This window comes from Callorhinus ursinus, unplaced genomic scaffold (genome assembly GCF_003265705.2).
Source record: "Callorhinus ursinus isolate GAN/ISIS: 27379988/994484 unplaced genomic scaffold, GSC_fseal_2.0 scaffold1, whole genome shotgun sequence".
Lineage (NCBI taxonomy): Eukaryota > Metazoa > Chordata > Mammalia > Carnivora > Otariidae > Callorhinus > Callorhinus ursinus.
In genome coordinates, this window is record NW_027397063.1 from 956,339 (window position 1) to 975,650 (window position 19,312).

The 19,312-nt window shown below is 50.6% G+C and overlaps 1 protein-coding gene across 1 annotated transcript in view; it reads right to left on the bottom strand.

Moving 5' to 3' along the window:
- Positions 1–62: 62 nt before the first annotated feature.
- The window catches only part of SIM2 (SIM bHLH transcription factor 2), a gene marked incomplete at its 3' end in the record, with an annotated part of 49,575 nt that continues 30,325 nt past the window's right edge, over positions 63–19,312 (bottom strand). Inside the window, exons 7-11 of the mRNA XM_025871438.2 lie at positions 19,139–19,245; positions 5,134–5,281; positions 3,526–3,694; positions 2,500–2,908; positions 63–244 (exon numbers count right to left, since the gene is read on the bottom strand). Of these exons, the coding sequence (XP_025727223.2) occupies positions 63–244; positions 2,500–2,908; positions 3,526–3,694; positions 5,134–5,281; positions 19,139–19,245 (1,015 nt within the window). The remainder of the gene's footprint in view (positions 245–2,499; positions 2,909–3,525; positions 3,695–5,133; positions 5,282–19,138; positions 19,246–19,312) is intronic.

Here is a 19,312-nt window from a genome sequence, read left to right on the forward strand (position 1 = left end):
AGCAGCACGAAGGGCAGCTGCGCAGGCGCGCCCGGGGGCTCGGGGGCCGGCGGCGCGCAGCACTCGGGCGCCGCGCGGGCCAGCGCCAGCCGCGCCCCGTCCCGGGCGGCCTGGCGGGCGGCCTTGGCCGGGCCCAGCGCGGGCTCCTCGCGGTAATGGCCGCAGCTCGGGAAGCTCGGCGGCGGCGGCGGCGGCGGCGGCGGCGGCGCGGTGTCCTCGCCGAACCTGCGCGCGGCGGCGGGCGCTGCGGGGACAGGCGACACGTTAGACGTCCGCGCGGGGGAGGAAGGGGACCTGCCCAAAGCAGCACCAACCCGGTGGGTCCGGGCGCCGCCACCACCACCCCTCCGTCGGCCACCCGCGCGGCGCGCTCCGCCCACGCAGCCGCCTGGGCCCCTTGCCCACCGCGCCCAGGCCCGCGCGGTCCGGTGGCAAGCTGCAACCTGCAACCCGCGGCGCCCTGGTGGTCGCGTTAAAGAGCGGAGAGGAACAGGTGCAGTTCCCGGAAGCCGTTACTCAATGGAATGCCACATATCCAACAGGTCTTTCAGTGTGCAATCAGTACTTTTACATGATTGAGATGCCTGGTTCTTTGTTTCTGCCGTCCAGGTGCAGTGCACGGCCGGCAGCACCCCTCCCTGCCCTGGCCACATTCCAGTGCGCAAGAGCCGCACGTGCCTACTGGCTACCATAGCGGACAGCGCTGGTCTAGAGGCTTCCACTGCCTGACGGGTAAGGTGGCCCCAGTCAACCCTGTTTCCTTTCTTTTTTTTTTTTTTTTCTTTTGCTTAGTGGGGAGGGTGGGGTGGTAATCCCGCCTGCTCCTTTTAGTGCCGTCATAACTAAAGTTAATAACCACCCTCACCAATCAGGTGCCTACAATCAGCGCCCAATGTTTTTTTTGTTTTGTTTTGTTTTACCTTAAGACAACCTTTGTCTTCCTTTAATATCAAAAAAGACTAGGAAGTAGATCACAAATTGCCCCCAGATTAGCACCTTTGGTCCATTTTTACCAAGTGTATGACAAATGAACTCCTTATTACCCTCTTTCACTTTCAAAATAGCAATTTAAAAATATATATATAATACTGTGTGTTAGTTATATCACTGGCCAACATCCACACGCTAAGAAAAAGAATTCTTTCAGGTCAATCTCAAGTGAAGAATATTTTCAGCTGTTATCAGAATGCTTAGCTTTGTCTTTCTTATCGTCGGGGGAAATCCCTTCCTTGGTTATTTGCGTGATCCAGTAGCTGATGGTTCTCTCTCCAAATCCGAGAAACTGGTGGCATAAGGACTGGCCCAGGCCAGAAGGCAGGGCTGCACTGCCCTAGTCAGTGGCGTGTTCTTTTCTAAGCTGGCTACTTTTGAAAAACATGTCCCAGTAATCTCCAATACGGTTAGCTTTCTCCCACAGTCTATCCCTCTTCTCAGATTGAGAGACGAAATGGGTCTCAGCCTTGCAAAGACAGTCTGAGCAAGAGACTCCCCAAGCAGCCCGAGGAGGAACAGAGCCTTACCTGCCTCCAGAGAGAGAAAGTAGAGTGGGGAAGGAGGGGGCTCCGAGAGCTCTCCTCTTTAGGCAGATGTTTCTTTTCTGAGCATGTAACATTTACCCCGAATATAGTAGCCACTGCAGGAAATTTGCACCATCTTGGGCTACCCTCTGAGCAGTAGTTAGTTCTGCGCAAAACAGGAATATACCTCTTGCAGCTACCCCTCCACCCCCACCTACCCTCTACCTGGGGGTTGGTCCAGTGAGCAAACAGGAGTCTGTCTGGGCCTGGGGAAGCTGGTGGCACCTCCATGGAGGACATTTGCCTGTCTGCCACCAGGAAGAGCTGGGGGGAGGGGCCATTCCTGTCTCCCTCTCGTTGAACCAGCGGTGCTGGGCAGGCACCTACTGTGTGCCAAGCCCTGGGGTAGTAGGCATATCATATGGGTTATGATCCCATTTTACAGATGGAGAAACTGAGTCATGGAGTGTTTATGTTGTTTGCCCTGGGTTGGTGAGTGACATTTCTGTCTTTGAGCTCATGAATTTCCGCCACTGTTCTCCACACTTTGAAAACTGGCGTGTGAAGAAAACCAACAGCATCCCATACTCATTTCTGGGTAGGGTGGAAAAGTAATCTTGTAAAAGAAACGCGGCTGGAACATTCTCAGTACCCGGGAGCTGGGTTTGAAAATCACTTTGTCTGGCAAACGAGGCCAGGGTTTCTGTGGAGGGTGGCTGACCCCCCCCGCCCCGGGAGACATCCTCTGCCCTCTATCCTGTCACTGGCACCACGAGAGGCACACGGACTCAGTCACCCTGCTCGTCTCCCTCTTGCAAAGCCACTTCCCATCAAGAGCAGGAAAGCGCAGGAATTCCTACTTATAAGCAGGAAAATGAAAAGTTGGCCCAAAGTGTGAGGATCATTTTTCCATTTGCCACCCACCGCCACCACCGCCGCTGTTCACAGCCCTGCCCCCTCCCCTCGTGCAAACATGACCCACCTTCGTAGTTTGGCACGAGGCTCTGCCGAGCAGTGTTCACCGGCGGCTCGGAAAGGTTTTTAGCTGGAGACGGGCTGCTAGGCACTAGGGGGTTGGCGTAATGCCACTGGCATTCACCACTGGCTGGCAGGGTGCTCAGGAAAAAGCGTGCCACCTCACACGGGGATCCTTGGGGCTGCCCGAATTTGGCCGGCAACATTGGCTTTTTGCTGCTGAAGACGTGAGAGTCCAGAGGGAAGTGTCCATAATGGTAGGAGAAGGGCAGGCTGTAAGACGGGGCGTACAAAAGGTCACTGCTTTCTGAATGGAGCTGCTGTTCTGGGGGTGCCGGGGCGTTCGCCGGGGGGCTGGCTCTCCAGTTTCCCAGCTGGCTGCATTCCAGTTTGTCCATTTGGAACGAGCTGTATTGCTGTTTGGCAAAGAAGATGGATGAAGGGGCCAGTGAGAACCTGCCCTCCAGCCTCACCAGACCCCACCCTCTAGGCTTCAACCACATCCCTGAGCTGGGCCTATCATGGCCACCACCGTGAGGTCCCACTGGGGACAGGTGCACAGCAAACAGTACCAAGTGACCCTCCCCCTGCGTGGAACGAGCTCTCCCCAGCCCAAGCTGACCACATACCAGATACACATAGGCACTTTCTCTTTCTGAGATGTTACAAACTACTTTTTTTTTTAAAGGAAGGTTTTCATTAAAAAACAAATGCTATGGAAACACAATGCACTGTGCTCTAAGCCACATTAATGTGGATTCCAGCAAGCTGAGGTGCCTTCCTAATGTAGTCTTTTTTCCTAGACCCCACGAGTCCTCCCACACGTTAGCTTTGCGTGCCTCCAGGCTGTGTCTCGGCTGTGTGTGGGGGACATCCCCAGGGGACTCTGCCACACTGCACAGGGAAACTTCTGGGCCGGGAGACGCGCTCTGCAGTCAGAGGCTCGGCATTCCTGGACGGGCTGGGGGGTCCTGAGCAGCCCCCCGGGGCCAGGTGTCTGCTGCACCCTGCCCCAGCAGGTCCCGCGTGTTACCTGTAGGGGGTAAGGGTTTGTTCTCAGCTTTGTCTTCATCTTTGTATTTTTGGGTTTAGCTAATTTCCTAGTTTCTTGTGAGGTAGACAAGGTAGTCCTCCAGGAGTCCTGGCACTTGGACGTAGACACCTGGTCCAGGGATAACTGCAGTTCCTTGTATTCGACATCCCTGAGAAGCAAGAGCAGGACAAGGCATGTCCAGCAGGCTGCCCCAGAAGAGCGGCTTCCTTGGCCCGCACCCCCAAGCGAGCGCGTTCACAGAGCTCCAGCACAGCGGTTCACTGAGGTTGGATGGGACAGGACTTGAGCAGAGGGCAGGCCACCCTCATGATAAAAGCCCCCCCACCCCCACCCCCGAAGGCTTGGGCAATGCTGAGTGAGGTCCTGCTACATCCAGCAGGAATAGCCGGGGGTGGGGGGTGTCACCGTAGCTCTTTCCCATCCTGTAGCTCCCAAACACGTTTCCCTGGGACACCATGGGCCGTAAGGAAGTGTGTCAGGGCAAAAGGAAAGGGCAGAAGCATTACTTACCCGTTTGGGTATCTGAGACTCAGCTGCTTCTCTAGTTAGCACCCAGGGAGGCGTGAGTGGGGGACCATCAAGGGTCCGGGAGCCTGGCTGCCAGCCCACCCCTTTTCCACAACAGGCGCCGGTTTCTGCCCTAAAGAGCTAACTCGGCATGGTCGTGTTCATGGTTGCAGGGGGGTGAGGAAGCTGCCCAAAGTACCAGCCCACACCTGTCTGCTTAGGAAGAATCATTAAGGGGCTAAAATGCTTTCTTCCCTACAGTTTTGCTAAAATCACCCTCTAGTTCTAAAAAAAACAAAACCAAACCAAGAAACCAGGGACCTGGCAATCATTCTATGAAAGAACTGAGAGCCTAAATCCTTACTGCTTTAGAGCACACTTGAGGACCTTGTTCAGGGTAGGGCTGGGGGACTGCAAGGGTATCAAGTTCAGGGCCAGAGCTGGGTGCAGGTAATTTCACATACAGTAGCCATGGTGGGTCCACAGTAATATATGGTCCCAGGGAGACTCATGTCCTCTTGTGCCTAAAGGTCTTAAAAGTATGTGCAACTAAACTTGACCTTCTGGGATTCTAAAGGGGCCATTCATCATCATCTGCAATGGGCTATACAGAAAGACGGGGAAAATGCGAGATACCTCCTGTCCCACATGGCAGGAGCATGCAAGATGACCCTGATGTTTGTGGGCACAGAGAGCATAAATTTATATTCCTGATCCAGGATGTACATCGCCTGTGCAGCCTCTGCAAGGTGGAGGGAGAGGACATCTCCCACCTGCCCCCTGCCCAGCCCCCACGCCCCTCAGCTGGTCTCTGTGATCTGATCTTCAGCTGTACCTGGGGCAGGGCTCCCTTTCTGGTGTCCCCCCCACCCCCCCACTGCCTAGCACCTGGCTCTCTGCGCTGAGTCCCGAAATAGTTCGGACCTTCCCAAACGAACAGATTGTTCAAATAAAAACAAAACAGGAGACAAATGAACAGTTTCGGAAAGAGAGAGAGAGGGAGAGATGGTGCTTGTGGGAGTGGGCTGATGAGGGACAGGGGAGGAGGAGAGAGCAAGGAAACAAATACGTCTGACTTACGTGAGGACATAATTGACACTCACGATGCAGTGTGGCCGGGACGAGCGGCTGTTGTGCACGACGGTGGCGTAGCTCTGCACCCACACCCAGCCGCCCAGCTTGGACAGCAGCCGGTAGTACTTGGTGGTGACCTGGCCCTTCACCAGCACTGCAAGCACAAGGTGACATGAATCCCGAGGGACAATTAGCAGGCCCTGCTTTGGGGACACTGCCCCCATGGATAACCTACAGCCCTGGTTCTGGACCTTTTTGGGGTCAAGGACACCTCGGAGAACTTGACAAAGGAATGGGCTTTCTCCACGGGAAGGTGCCTGCTTGCACACACACACACGCACACGCAAGATTTTTGCCTACGATTTCAAGGGGTCCGAGGAGCAGTCTCTCCCCTCCCCTGTCAAATCTAACAGTCACTGATTTCATTGGGAAAAACAATTAGTCCCCGTACAACATTTGCACCTGGCAGAGTGATAAAATTCGTTCTGCTTTTCAGTTTCCCAAATGCCACGATTATGTTATAGTCCCCCAAACCCTTAATCTCCAAAACCCTTAATAGGCACCAGGGGGAGGGGGTGATGTAGTTATTTAAACAAAATAACAAGTACATTCAACCAAGTGTCAAATTGTTGATATTTGCTGCTCTCCAGAACATGTGTGTATTCACCGGGAGACTGCTATTCTGTTGCCTTTTATATTTTCTTCCCAGTAGCCCCACTTTTCCTCCGGCCTATTTCCTATGTTGCGTATGCAGGAAAGCACTCTCTTGGCTAGTTTCTGAACATGGGCCGATGGGGCCATCTTCCATGCATGGGTGCAAACTCCGGAGTGCTGAGCCACGCTCACTTCCAAAGCCTCTGTACTGATTTCCCTCAGGGCCTGGAGGGCACAGGCTGGAGGGGAAGGAAAGTGCCAGAAGCTTTGGGTGGGCAGTGGAGAGGAGAAAGTCCCAGTTAGTCTTCTCCACGGAGGGGGAGGCCAGCACAAATCTAAAAGGCATCCCTTGATGCCCAGGTCATGGCTATCGGGCATTCCTGCTTTTCAAAGCAGGGCTGGGCCCAGGGCTGTAACTAGCAGCCACCTGAGCAGGAATTTGGGGAGGTGGCCAAATTCTGTGCCTGCACGAATTGGCACTGAAGGAATCCCCTGGGGGCCCTCATCTTGTGCCACTAGGCAGAGCCCCCTCACCGTCTGCCCAAACCCTCCTGGGGCTCTCCACTGGCTTTTGTGGCTTCCTTTTGTATTAAGGGTGCTTCTTTATCATCCACTTTAACACCTGCAGTAAAATATTCTGGTGCAGAAGAAAAATTACTGTAAATATGATAGTCAAAGAGCTACTAGCCTTAATATAGAAAGTGTTCATACAGATCAATGAAAACAGTAAGACCCTAAAAGCTATATGAGAAAAGGACCTGAACAAACAGTTCAACAAAGAATATATATGATAAATGTTCAATGTATTTGCTCAACTCAAAGCTAGATACCATCGTTAAATCAGCAGACATTTAAAAAGAAAAAAAATATTGTATGGTTCCGTTTATGTGAACTGTCCAGAATAGGCACATCTATAGAGACCGAAAGCAGATTAGTGGTTGACAGAAGCTGGGGGATGAGGAGAACCAGGAGTGACTGCTGATGGGTACCAGGGTTGTTCTTGGGATGAAGAAAATGTTCTGGAATTCAGTAAAGGTGATAGTTACACGACATTGTAAATATACTGACCACCTCTGAAAATGGTTAAAATGGTGAGTCTTAGACTATGTGGATTGTATCTCAAAGAAAATAATGAAAAGACAACAGGTGATGTCAACTAATCTATTGTGGGAGGCACTGTCACATGTTGATAGAAGCATGGGTTGGTACGGTCCTTCTGGGAAGCAGTTTGACGGCTCATACCCATTGACACACTGACTTCACTTCCAATAACTGATCCTATTATAAGCAGTCCTGCTTATAATTCTGGAGAAAAAGGAGGGGGAGACCTGACTGCCCAAGAATTAGGGAAGATGGTAAATAACTTTTGGAGTACTAGGCAGCTATTGGAATAATGATTAATAAGAATTTGTAATATGGGGAATGTGTATGATATAATGATAAATGAAAAAAAGACACATTCAAGACCACAGAAATACAGGGGCACCTGGGTGGCTCAGTCGTTAAGCGTCTGCCTTCGGCTCAGGACATGATACCAGGGTCCTGGGATCGAGCCCCGCATTGGGCTCCCTGCTCAGTGGGGAGTCTGCTTCTCCCTCTCCCACTCCCCCTGCTTGTGTTCCCCTCTCTCACTGTCTCTCTGTCAAATAAATAAAATAATAATTTAAAAAAAAGACCACAGAAATACAAAGATCATATGAGACTGCTATGAACAATTACATGCCAAAAAATTGAACAACTTAGAAGAAACGCATAATTGGCTGGAAACATACAAGCTATGAAGACTGAATGGTGAAGAAACAGAAACTCTGAACAGGACTGAAGGGACTGTAAGGGGATTGAATCAGTGATCCAAACCTCCCAACAGAAGTCCAGGACCAGATGGTTTCACTGGTGAATTCACCAAATGCTTAAAGAAGAATTAATACCAATCCTTTTCAAACTCTTCAGAAAATCAGAGGAGGAGGGAACACTTCCAAACACATTTATGAGGCCAGCATATCCCTGATACCAAAACCAGACAAGGACACCACAAAAAAAGGGGAAATTACAGGCCAATATCTCTGATGAACATAGATGCAAAAATCTTCAACAAAATATTAACAAACTGAATTCAACAATACATTAAAATGATCACACACCAAGATCAAATGGGATTTACTTCCAGGATGCAAGAGGGTTCAATATCTGCAATCAATCGAAAGGATACACCACATTAACAAGGTGAAGGATAAAAATAGATGCAGAAAAAGCATTTGACAAAATTCAACACCCATTTATGATTAAAAAAAAAAAACCTCTCAACAAAGTGGGGATATAAATGTCCACTGTACATAATAAAGGCCATCTATGACAAGTTCACAGCTAACACCACACCTAACCAGGGAAAGCTGAAAGCTTTTCCTCTCAGATCAGGAACAAGTCAAGGATGCCCACTCTCATCACTTTTATTCAACAGAGAATCAGAAGTGCTAGCCAGAGCACTTAGGCAAGAAAAAAAAAAAAAGGATAAAAGGCAACCCAAAAGGAAAGAAAGAAGTAAAACTGTCACTATTTGCAGATGACACATTATATACAGAAAACACTAAAGACTCCATCAAAAAACTCTTAGAACTCATAAATGAATTGAGTAAAGTTGTAGGATATAAAATCAACATACAAAACTCTGTTGAGTTTCTACACATTAATAACGAGCTATCAGAAAGAGAAATTAAGAAAACAACCCCATTTACAAATTACATAAAATAGAATAAAATACCTAGGAATAAATTTAACTGAGAAGGTGAAAGACCTATACCCTAAAAACTACAAGACACTAATGAAAAAACTGAAGGAGACACAGATTAATGCAAAGATATCCCATGTTCATGGAGTGGAAGAATTCATATAAAATATCCATTCCACCCAGAGCAATCTACAGATTTAATGCAATCCCTATCAAAATTCCAGTGTCATCCTTCAAAAAAAACCAGAACAATCCTAAAATTTGTGTGGAACCCCCAAAATTCCTTAAAAGATGAAAAGCAAAAATAACAAGTGGTATTACATCTCAATAAAAAGTTTCTGCACAGCAAAGGAAAACCATCAACAACATGAAAAGACAACCTACCGAATGGGAGAAAATATTTGCAAATCATATATCTGATAAGGGGTCAATATCCAAAATATGCAAAGAACTCCTACAACTCAGTAGTAAAAATAGATAAATAAATAAAACAGTCCAACTAAAAAAGGGGCAGAGGGTCTGAATTGACATTTTCCTAAAGAAGACATACAGATGGCCAACAGGTGCATGAGAAAGTTCACATCACTAATCATCGGGGAAATGCAGATCAGAATCACATGAGATATCACCTCACACCTGTTAGAATGACTACTATCAAAAAGACAAGATATGACAAGTGTTGGCAAGGATATAGGGAAAAGGGAACCCCTGTGCCCTATCCGTAGGAATGTAGATTGGTGCAGCCTCTATGGAAAGCAGTAAGGCGGTTCCTCAAAAAATTTAAGACAGAACTACCATATGATCCAGAAATTCCACTTCTGGGTAATTTCTCTGAAGGAAATGAAAACACTAACTCAAAAGGATATCTGCTCTGCCATGTTCATTATAACATTATTTACAAAAGCCAAAAAATGAAGGCACACTGAGTGGTGCCCATCCATGGATGAACGGATAAAGAAATTGTGGTACACACACACACACACACACACACACAGGAATACTGTTCAGCCATAAAAAAGGAAGGAAATCCTGCCACTGGGACAACATGGATGGACCTTGAGGGCATTACGCTCAGTGAGGTAAGTCAAAGACAAATACCATGTCACCTCACTTACATGTGCAATCTAAAAATAAAAGTTGATAGATACAGAGAACAGATTTGTGGTTGCCAAAGGTGAGGGGTGACAGGTGGGTGAAATGGGTAAAAGGGGTCAAGAGGTACAAACTTCCAGTTATGAAATTAATAAGTCTTGGATGGGCGCCTGGGTGGCTCAGTCAGTTAAGCATCTGACTTCAGCTCAGGTCCTAATCTCAGGGTCCTGGGATGGAGCCCCGAGTGTCGAGTGTCAGGCTCTGTGCTCAGCAGAGAGTCTGCTTCTCCCTCTGCCCCTCCCCCAACTTGTGCTCTTGCGCTCTCTCAAATAAATAAAATCTTTTGAAAAAATAAAGTAAATAAGTCCTGGACTTGTAATGTCCAGCATGGGGACTTTAGTTAATACAATGAAAATACACTGAAAGTTGCTATGGGAGTAGATCTTAAAAGCTCTCAAGACAAGAAAAAAAAATTTATTAACTCTGTATGGTAATGGATGTTAACTAGACTCATTGTGGTCATGTAGCAATACATTCAAATGTCAAATCATTATATTGTACACCTGAAACTAATATAATGTTACATGTCAATTATGTCTCATTAAAAAAAGAGACACGATTCAGAAGTGCATAGAGTACAGGTAGGAAAAAGTGAATGCACATGCGCGCGCACACATATACACCCCGGCTAACTGCGTGATCTCGGACAAGTTACTAACCCCCTGTGGCTCAGTTTCCCCACTTAGAACAAGAGGATAATCATACTCCCTACCTCACCCGGCTGCTGGAAAGATAGATAATCTGTGTGAAGCTTTAGAACAGTGGTGCAGACACACAGCAAGGACTCGATATATATTAACTCTCATTATCTGGTCAAATTACAAGGAAGTTTCATTTTCTTCTCAGCTTTTCTTGATTGTCTACATTTCCAGCAATAAGGAGGTATTCGTTTTTTAATAAAAGTGAACAATTATTTTTCCCACGGCTAAGTAGTGGGGGGGGGGGTTGGGAAGTGGAAATGCAGCACGCCTTGGGCCCCACGCCCCTTACTCAGCCACACGACCGCCATCCCACCCAGACGAGGGGCAGGGCTCCCCGGGACAGTGCAGACATGAGCTCTCTTCCCCCCGGGCTTGGCACATGCACCTGCGTGGGCTCCCTCGGCAGGAGCCAGATTCCATGCCGAAGAGCGCAGACAGGTAGTAGGAAAGAGCTCTCTTTACAATGCTTCTCCTCTTGGGGTTTGCTTTTTTAACAGCAAAATCCACAGTTTCTACTTCCAGCTCAGGTTTGCATGCATGGCCTCATTTCAGCCCCCCTACAACCATGGGAGGCAGGCATCACCGGGAAAGTGGGGCCAACAAGTCTTGCAGGCACAGCTGGAGCCCCAGGCTGGATGTTCTGATGACTCCCTTTTCTCAGAGGGACCCCTATGGGAGGAGGGGCAGCAGCCTCCAGAAGGTTCTCTGTAGCTACATGTGAAAGGAGAGGTGGAAGGAAGGTTAAGGGAGACTCAACCAATTTGCTTTTGGCCCCAAAAGAGAAGAGAGAAGATCCAACAAGGGTCCCATATGTGGATTTCCCAAGCGGCCATTCCTTCTTCAACAGAAGTGCTTATGAAGCAACTCAGCTTTGAAATCTGTTCCTAGTGGTATCTGGAGCGCCCCTGGCAATAAGACCACATGCTTTTCCTTTCTCCTATATTGTCCTTCCTTCCTTCCTTCCTCCCTTCCTCCCTTCCTCCCTTCCTCCCTCCCTCCCTCCCTCCCTCCTTCCTTTCTTCCCTCCTTCCTTTCTTTTTTGAGAGAGAGCGAGTGTGCATGTGCAGTGGGGAGGGGCAGAGGGAGGAGACAGAATCCAAGTGGACTCCACACTGAGCGTGGAGCCCAACATGGGACTCAATCCCACGACCCCGAGATCAGAACCTGGGCTGAAATTAAGAGTTGGACGCTTAACCAACTGAGCCACCCAGGAGCCCCCATACTTTCCTTATTTCTTACAACATTCCTAAAACCTATCCATAATCATCTAAGCCGGATACAATAAAGCCAGTTTATTCCAAATATTTTATATTAGGATTCCACTGGCAGAAGTTGCAGAGATTTTATCATTTCTGACCCTCCTTGCCTCTGTTGTGATGGGACTTAGATACGGAGACCGAACAAACACAGACATAGAATTTTTTGGTTTTTTTTTTTTTTTTTTTTTTGCTTCCCTATGACCCATGGTGATAGTCCACATATCAATCCAAGTTGAAATCCTAGACACTTACAACATTCCTTGGTTTGGTCTAGCTCCCCCTCCAGTCTGTGGTTCTTAATTAGCTGCCTGAAATGATCCCAGGGTGGAGGACTATGAGGAAGGCCCTGCTTGGAGGTGATGGACGGGGGCAGGCTGGAGATGTCCCCTAAGCTGTAAGCTCTGTGAGCAGAGGCCCTGGCCCTGGAGCTTCCAGGCCACAGTATCTCCAACATCGCAGTCTAAGATGTTTCTTTAATCAGGGTGGCCCATGCTGAGATGGAAGCCAGTGGTCATGGTTTTCTGAGGCCACTTTGGGGTGGGAATTCTGGTTCCATGAATTTGCTATCCAGAAAAGTAGGTGGCCTGCCTGGTTCCTCCAGAATTCCTCCTGAAGGCGCAACTGGGCCTCTCAGCCTCACTGATAGGTAAACCTTGGCCTGGAGAGCAATTTCTATTTCTATTTGTATGTATTTCTATTATCTATTGGGGCTATTTTGAATTTTAAGAGCTGAAGAGGACACCAAAAATGCCTGTCGTGATTGAATAGTGTTCCCTCAAAAGATAGGTTCCACGTTCTGACACCTGGAACCTATGAACGTGACCATATTTGGGAAAAGGGTCTCTGTAGATGTAATTAAGTTAAGGATCTCAAGACGACATCGTCCTGGAATAGGGTGGGCCCTACCTCGAACAAGTGCCCCTCTAAGAGACAGAAGAGAAGACACACGTATGGGGGGCGGCCAAGGCGGAGACTGGAGGGTTGGGACCACAGCTGAGGATTGCCAGCCGCTGGCAGAAGCTAGCGGAGGCAGGAACGATCCTCCCTCAGTCCCCAGAGGAAACCCAGCCCTGCTGACACCTTCACTTTGGGCTTCTGGTCCCCAGAACTGTGGGAGAGTAAATTTCCATTGTGTTCAGCCCCCTAGTTTGTGGTACTTCGTTAGGACAGCCCCAGGAAACAAAACCACCCTCCATGGGAAAACTGGCGGATGCGATCCCCACGCTCCTCCTGCTCTTATCCCCTCTGCCGGCTCCAGCCTCGGGGGAGTATAGCCAGTGAGTCTCAAGAAAAGCCACGTGTTCCTCTAGGGAGCGTGTACGGTCCCCACACAATACCCTGCTCTACACTGAGGCGCTTTGATGGGTAGGACGGCGTGGAAAGCACCTTCAGGAAGAACGTCCCCAAGGGCCACATTGTGGCACTGACCACGGAAGATGGGCTGAGCCCGACCCATGTTGCAGCCCGAAGGTACAGTCTACACCTCTAGATGTCCAAACTGCTTCCAGGGATCAGGACAAGGTGTAGATCACGCTGTGCTTTCTAGGATTATTTACTGGTCCATCGCTCGTGGTTCCCCCTTAAGGCACAGGCTTCCCCACACCTTCACTTGCAAGACAAAGACTCCTCTACCTCCAGACTGTGCTTGGAGGATAGTATCTAAAAAAGGATCTGAGTATGAATTAAATGTGGTCATCCATTTCCAGTCCAGAGGCAAGCAAGGCCAGCAGCAGGGGCTAGGGTCGCCTGAAATGGAATCGTCACAGTAGATTGGAAACTCCTTTCAAGTTTATCTTCCATTGGAAGACCTCCGTCCCCTGCTCCACAGTGGAGCTACAGAATGTATGCAAACTGGTATCCCATGTACCACATAAGCTCATGGATGGGCTCTGTTAGTGGTACAGAGCTGTTGTTACTCAGAGTGCCTTTGGATGGCCATGTGTTAGCCACAGGCTCTACCACTCCCTACTGCCCTACAGTTGCCCATTCATACATGTCACATGCCTGGCCCCATAAACATCTGGGTTTGTGACTCTTGTGGACCATTTAGGGTGTGTTCTCTCTGGGTGTCTACCAGCTGTCCTATAATTTTGTTATAACAGTTCTTGCTTGAAGTCTGTAGACCACATATTCAGGCTTTGAAGCCTTTCTGTGATATTGAAATGTTCTGACAGTTGGACATGGCCTGTGTTCTCTGTGATCTGGGCCCACTCTGGAGAGGGGCCTAACTGGAGAGCTCGGTGACATTCTTCTACCACCTTGGACAAATAGCCTTGTGGACATCATAGTTCTTCCAAACTGTTGTGTCCAGAGGAAATCTGCCCGGTGTCCCTCAACATAAATCATCAAGGTCACTGATACCAGTCCCTTCCCAAGCTGTGTATCGCCCTGAGGCCACATGATGTCATGCCTGCGCCGGGGCCCACACTCAGCAGAGCCACCCCCAGGATGGCAGGCGGGGAAAGGCTGGGAGGGTCAAATACATTCCCTAGAGGGTCTGTGTTCATTTTTCCTTACAAAAGCTTCTGGGGAAAGCCCTGGCACAGTCTGACTTGCAGGGAAGGCCCAGGTCCACAGGGACACAGAAGCTGGGATGCGAGGGCCATGCCAGGCCCCGTCTTGCTGACTTCTGGAATCCCGTGCTCCCCAAAGACAGCACTGCCCAGCCCTGCTTCTCTGTAGGAAGCTGACTTTCTGGAAGGTGTTGAATTCTCTTTCTTTAGGGGCTGTGCTTTCTTTGGACCCTGTGGATCCCTGCTCTGGGTTAAGATAATATTTTGAACAATGTGTGAAAACCATTTGGCTGACTGTGGTCCTCCAGAGCCACCACTGCCTTATGTCCAACTCTGCTGCTGGCAGAGCCCTTTGCCCCGTCTCCAGGGATTCCGGGGTTTTGGACGCCAGTGTGGAGAAAATCTGGCCTTGGAAAATCGGACAGTGACCTCCCTGGGTGTTGGCAGATGTTTCCTGTACTCAGTGACCTCATCAACTGCGAAGACAGATGCGTCTGTATGTCTCCCTATAAGAGGAGGCCAGTGCCCCCCATGGCCTTGGAGTCCCGAGGGTCACCATAGTCCTGGCCACCTCCAGCCGCCCTCCGTTGTGGGGGATGGAAAGGAAGTGGCACAGGCTGCCCTGCATGCCTGAGCTCCTGGGGCAACCAACCAGGCCAGCTCCAGCTGTGATCGGAATGAAGGACTTGAGTTCCAGGCTGGCAGGGGCCACTGTGCGGATCCGGGACCTGGGTGAAGCCTGGAGGGCAGGAGGCTGGGGCGGGGCCCCTGAGCCCTGCCGTCAGTTCCTGAAGCACCACGTCAGCGGCTGAAAAGTCACATTTTCCAAATGTCGAATCCTGCCTTCTCAGAATTCTCGCCTGCCCCCCTGAAGCCGGCCTGTCCAGCCGGGCCCACTACTTGGGTAAGGACACAGAGCTCTGAGAGGAAGTCCCTGTCAGGGACTGAACTGTGTCCCACACAAATTCGTATGTTGAAGTCCCGTCCCACAGTACCTCAGAACGTCACCGTGTTTGGAGATAGGATCTTTAAAGAAGTAATTGAAATAAAATGAAGTAATGGGGGTACCCTAATCCAGTTTGGCCAGTATCCTTACAATAAAAAGAGATGAGGATGCGCACACACACACACACACACACACACACACACACACACACAGAGGGATGATCACGTGAGGCCGCAGGGAAAAGATGTCCGTCTACAAGACAAAGACAGAGGCCTCCGGAGAAACCAGCCCTTCTGACACCTTGATCTCAGATTCAAGCCTCCAGAAATGTGACAAAACACATTTCTGTTGTTTAAGCCCCTCAGCCTGTGGTATTTTGTAATGGCGGCGCGAGCAGACCAACACAGTCCCCATAAGGATCTGAACAGCATGAGGTGAAAGCATTGTCCAGAAACAAGAATGTAGGGCCCTTGGGTAGGGCTGGAAGGAGCTGGACACGTCCCCTGGAGGAGAGGTGACAGCAGATGACACCATGTGAGGAGTGAAAACAGAACTGGAAAGAGTGGGGGGCTTGGCTTTCCCCAGCCCCCACGGGGCAGGAGTTTGGACATGGACAACACTCCAAATGACCAACAGGGACCCTGGGCAGTGGGGACAACAGGGCCCCACAGAGAGAGGTGACCAGTGCATGCAAGGACAAGACGACCACCTGGGCTGGGAGGTGAGGAGCAGCTTGTGGAGGGAGGGCTGGATGGAGAACACCTTCATGAAGCCTGCAGACCAGCGAGGGGAGGAGGCTGAGGAGACACACGCCTCTGGACCTTTGCTCTGATCGATGCCTCCTCACATCCCTGCCCTCACCACGGAGGGCACCCAGCAACTTCCGACGGCCCCATCACCCTCCTGAGGCCTTTCTCTGGCAAAGCCCACTCTGACAGATGTGGGGGAGCAGGGGGGTTAATAGTCCCCGAGAGCGGCCTTCAGCCAACGACTGGCAGGAGCAGGAATATAAATACCTCAGCTCACTCCCCTTGGCGCCATGCCTGAGTCCCAGTCAGACAAGCCCCTCTTAAGGCTCCTTCCCCTCCATGACTTACTTCTCTCTCCCCTAACCACGTTTCAGTGGCTGTCCAAATAAACTGCTGTACTTGAACTCTAGGCTCAGGGCCGTCTTCTGGAGTTGGCCCCTCTGGCCCCAGTTGTGTGCGTGGGGAGACTGGAGCCTCAGGTACCTCACAACACAGAGGTTTCAGAACTGCCCAAGCTCCACACAAGACCCGGCTTCCAAAGACCAGGCTCTGTGTGTTGAATACATTCCCTTTCTTCATCTGAGAGTCCTAGCTTTGGAGGGGAAAGTAATGGTTTTCCTGAGGGGGACACCCAAAGATAGTTCCAGTCCTGGAGCCAAGGTGTGAGCTCTGGAAGACTAATTCCCACCCCTATTTGTGGGTAAGAGCCTTGGCTGTTTCTCGCCGCCAACGCTCCTCTAGCTTATATCTGGAAAACTGGCAGAGGGGAGTCCGGGGCCGATGTGGGGCTCATGGTGGATCCCAAGGCCACGCCCCATCTCCCCACAGCCTGCTGGGACATGCTCTCTGCCTCCAGTCCCTGTGGTGTTTCTCCACCGTAGTGAAGGTCACTGCCCAGCAGCCATCATTGCCAATATTGCTATATTTAATTTTCTTTGATTTACCAATTCTAGCCCATTTGGAGAAAATAAAAAACCACCGTGCTCCCTCTGGTTTCTAAATGCTTCTGTCTTTTCCGTGTGTCTCCTGGAGGCCTGTGTATGTCTTCCCTTTCAGGGCTCCCTTGGATAATCGAGATGTCTAGAAATACCAAATCCCAAGTGAGATACGGTGAATTTATCATGCAGACTGCAGAGGACCTCTCAAATGAAGTCCCTTCAGAAGCCGGCTGAGCTTGGGAAGGCTGGGGCTCCTGATGGAGCGAAGACAGGCTCCACGTCTAAGAGCCATCTTGTGGTGGAAACCGCTCAAGGCTTGAGAGCCAAACAGGCCTGGACTCTAGTTCTGTCTGACTCAGCTGCTGCCCTCCCACAGGCCTCCAGCCCTGGGGCTCACCTGCCCATTTGGGAAATGGACACAAGGGCCGCCCGGCTCCCCGCACTTGACGAGAGGCCAGAATGGATACATGAAAAGCTTCCAGTCTGTATGGTCACAAGAACCTCGCGATGATCATCACTGTGGCCTTTATTACACTATTACATTTCCAGATACAAATACAAATTGTATTAATTTCCCCTGGGCGGGGGGAGTCCCTGCTCCCCTCTGTCAGCCAGGCAGCACAAGCGATAAGAAATGAGACTTAAAAGGAAGACTTTTAACTCCATAAGTTTTCATTCTCTGTGCTTAGAGGCCTCATGTCTTCCAGCGCAGCCCCACATTGAAGAGCAACTGTTCCTGCAGGTAATTCGGGGGATATCAGGGCTTGCTGGATATCAGGGCTCCTGACAAGCTCCTGCCTCCATGGGGTGGGGGCTTTCAGAGCGGCCCCTGCCTTCTCCACTGGCAGTGGTAGTGGCAGGGAATGTCCCTCCCGCCCCCCCCCCCACGGCAGTGCGGAGGTGTGGGCCCTCACGCCTGTCCTCCTTTCTAGATTGTTCTATGGTGATGACGCTGCTCCACACCCACAAAGCCGACAGCTCTTCATCTCCCGACCGCTCTAGTGACTCCAGAGCACACACTCTCCCCTTACTCCCTGTGTGGCAAGTCTCCCCAAGAACTAATTCTGTAATTGACACTGCCTACCCTGTTTTCCAGCTCCCGTGTGAGCGAGGCTGACCTACAGATCCCATCCAAACAGTGAGCAGTTGCTTCCTGACCAAGCTGCTTTCAAGAACAACAGGGATGTTTGTATCACGATTCGGTTAATTGAAACGCAAGAAATATAAAGGCTGCTCACAACTCCCAGTCTGTCCGTGCACAGCGACCTTTCCTCGCTGTTGTAAATCAAAAGGGAGCAGGAAGAAGCTGTCTGAGTCTGCCCAGCGACACCCTAGTAACTGCCATGCCCGCCGGGTCCCAGTCGACACTGACCGGGCAGGTAGACCATGCGGCCAGAGTGAGCAGTCCTTGGACCTGCCATCCACCCTCAGCTCGACACCAGCAACTTGTCCTCTAACGTCTCCTCGTCAACACAAAGCAAAGCAAGATGGGGGCCATGCTGTCTGGGCTGCACTGCAAAAGATCTGGCCCCTCCATCCATCTGCACCCCCTTAACAAGCACCCCTGAGCCGGCCCTTGGCATGGAAGGCTGGGCTGTGAGAGGATGAGGTATCCCACTCCATGCCAATTCTTTGCTGCTTCAGGTCGGATTCTAGAAGAAAAGTGTCACTTCTTTAAACATTTCAGTGACTCGAGCCCCAGCCCCACCCCATCCAGATGTTCGCCCAACTGTCTGCATTGGCAAATTGAATCCTGAGTATTCACTCTTTCCATGCTGACTTCTCCCACCCTGGGAACCTGGGGTCTCCCCTGAGCTTGCCAACCGAGTGGTGGACAGGGGTCAGAGGCTGGCTGCTGCCTGCTTCAGCTCCAGGCTCTGCCGGCCTCTCACCGTGTGACCCCGGGCACGTGGCTTAACCTCTCTGAACCTCGGCTCCTCCTCAGTAGTCAAAGGGGGAGATGAACATGAGACGCTCCCTCACTGGGTTGGCAACATATTTAATCACTTAAATCAGTGCCCGACGGTAGTAAGGGCTCTGTACGTGTTGGTTCTTTTGCTGGTCGCCCTCACTTGCAACTGATGTCCAGATGTCATAGAGAAACGGAGGTTCCAAATCCACTATCTCCAATCCAGCAGCTTCGGCACCATCCCACACCCACCGGAGTGTCACCTGAAGGTAAGCTTGGACGTCTGAGAACTGACCAGTAGCTGTCCTTAACCAAGGGGTGGATGGAGTGTGCAGGAGGTTTAAAATTCATACATGCACGACAGGCGACCCTTGTACCAAACAAGGGCCGCCTTCCTGCTCCATCCTGACCACCTCTCCCTGGCCAGCCCCGGCCCACAGCCCGGCGCGGGTGAACGGTACTCACGGAGGTGGTGTGCATAGCGGAGGTGGAAGACGTCACAGCCGTGCACGTGATGGTAGAGGGTCTTCTCGATCAGGTCCTGCGGCTCATACCCAGTCAGCTCGGTCACCCTGGGGGGTGGGGGGGACAGTGACTCTGTGGGTTACTCTGCTCTGCAGATTGTCTTTCATTTAAACT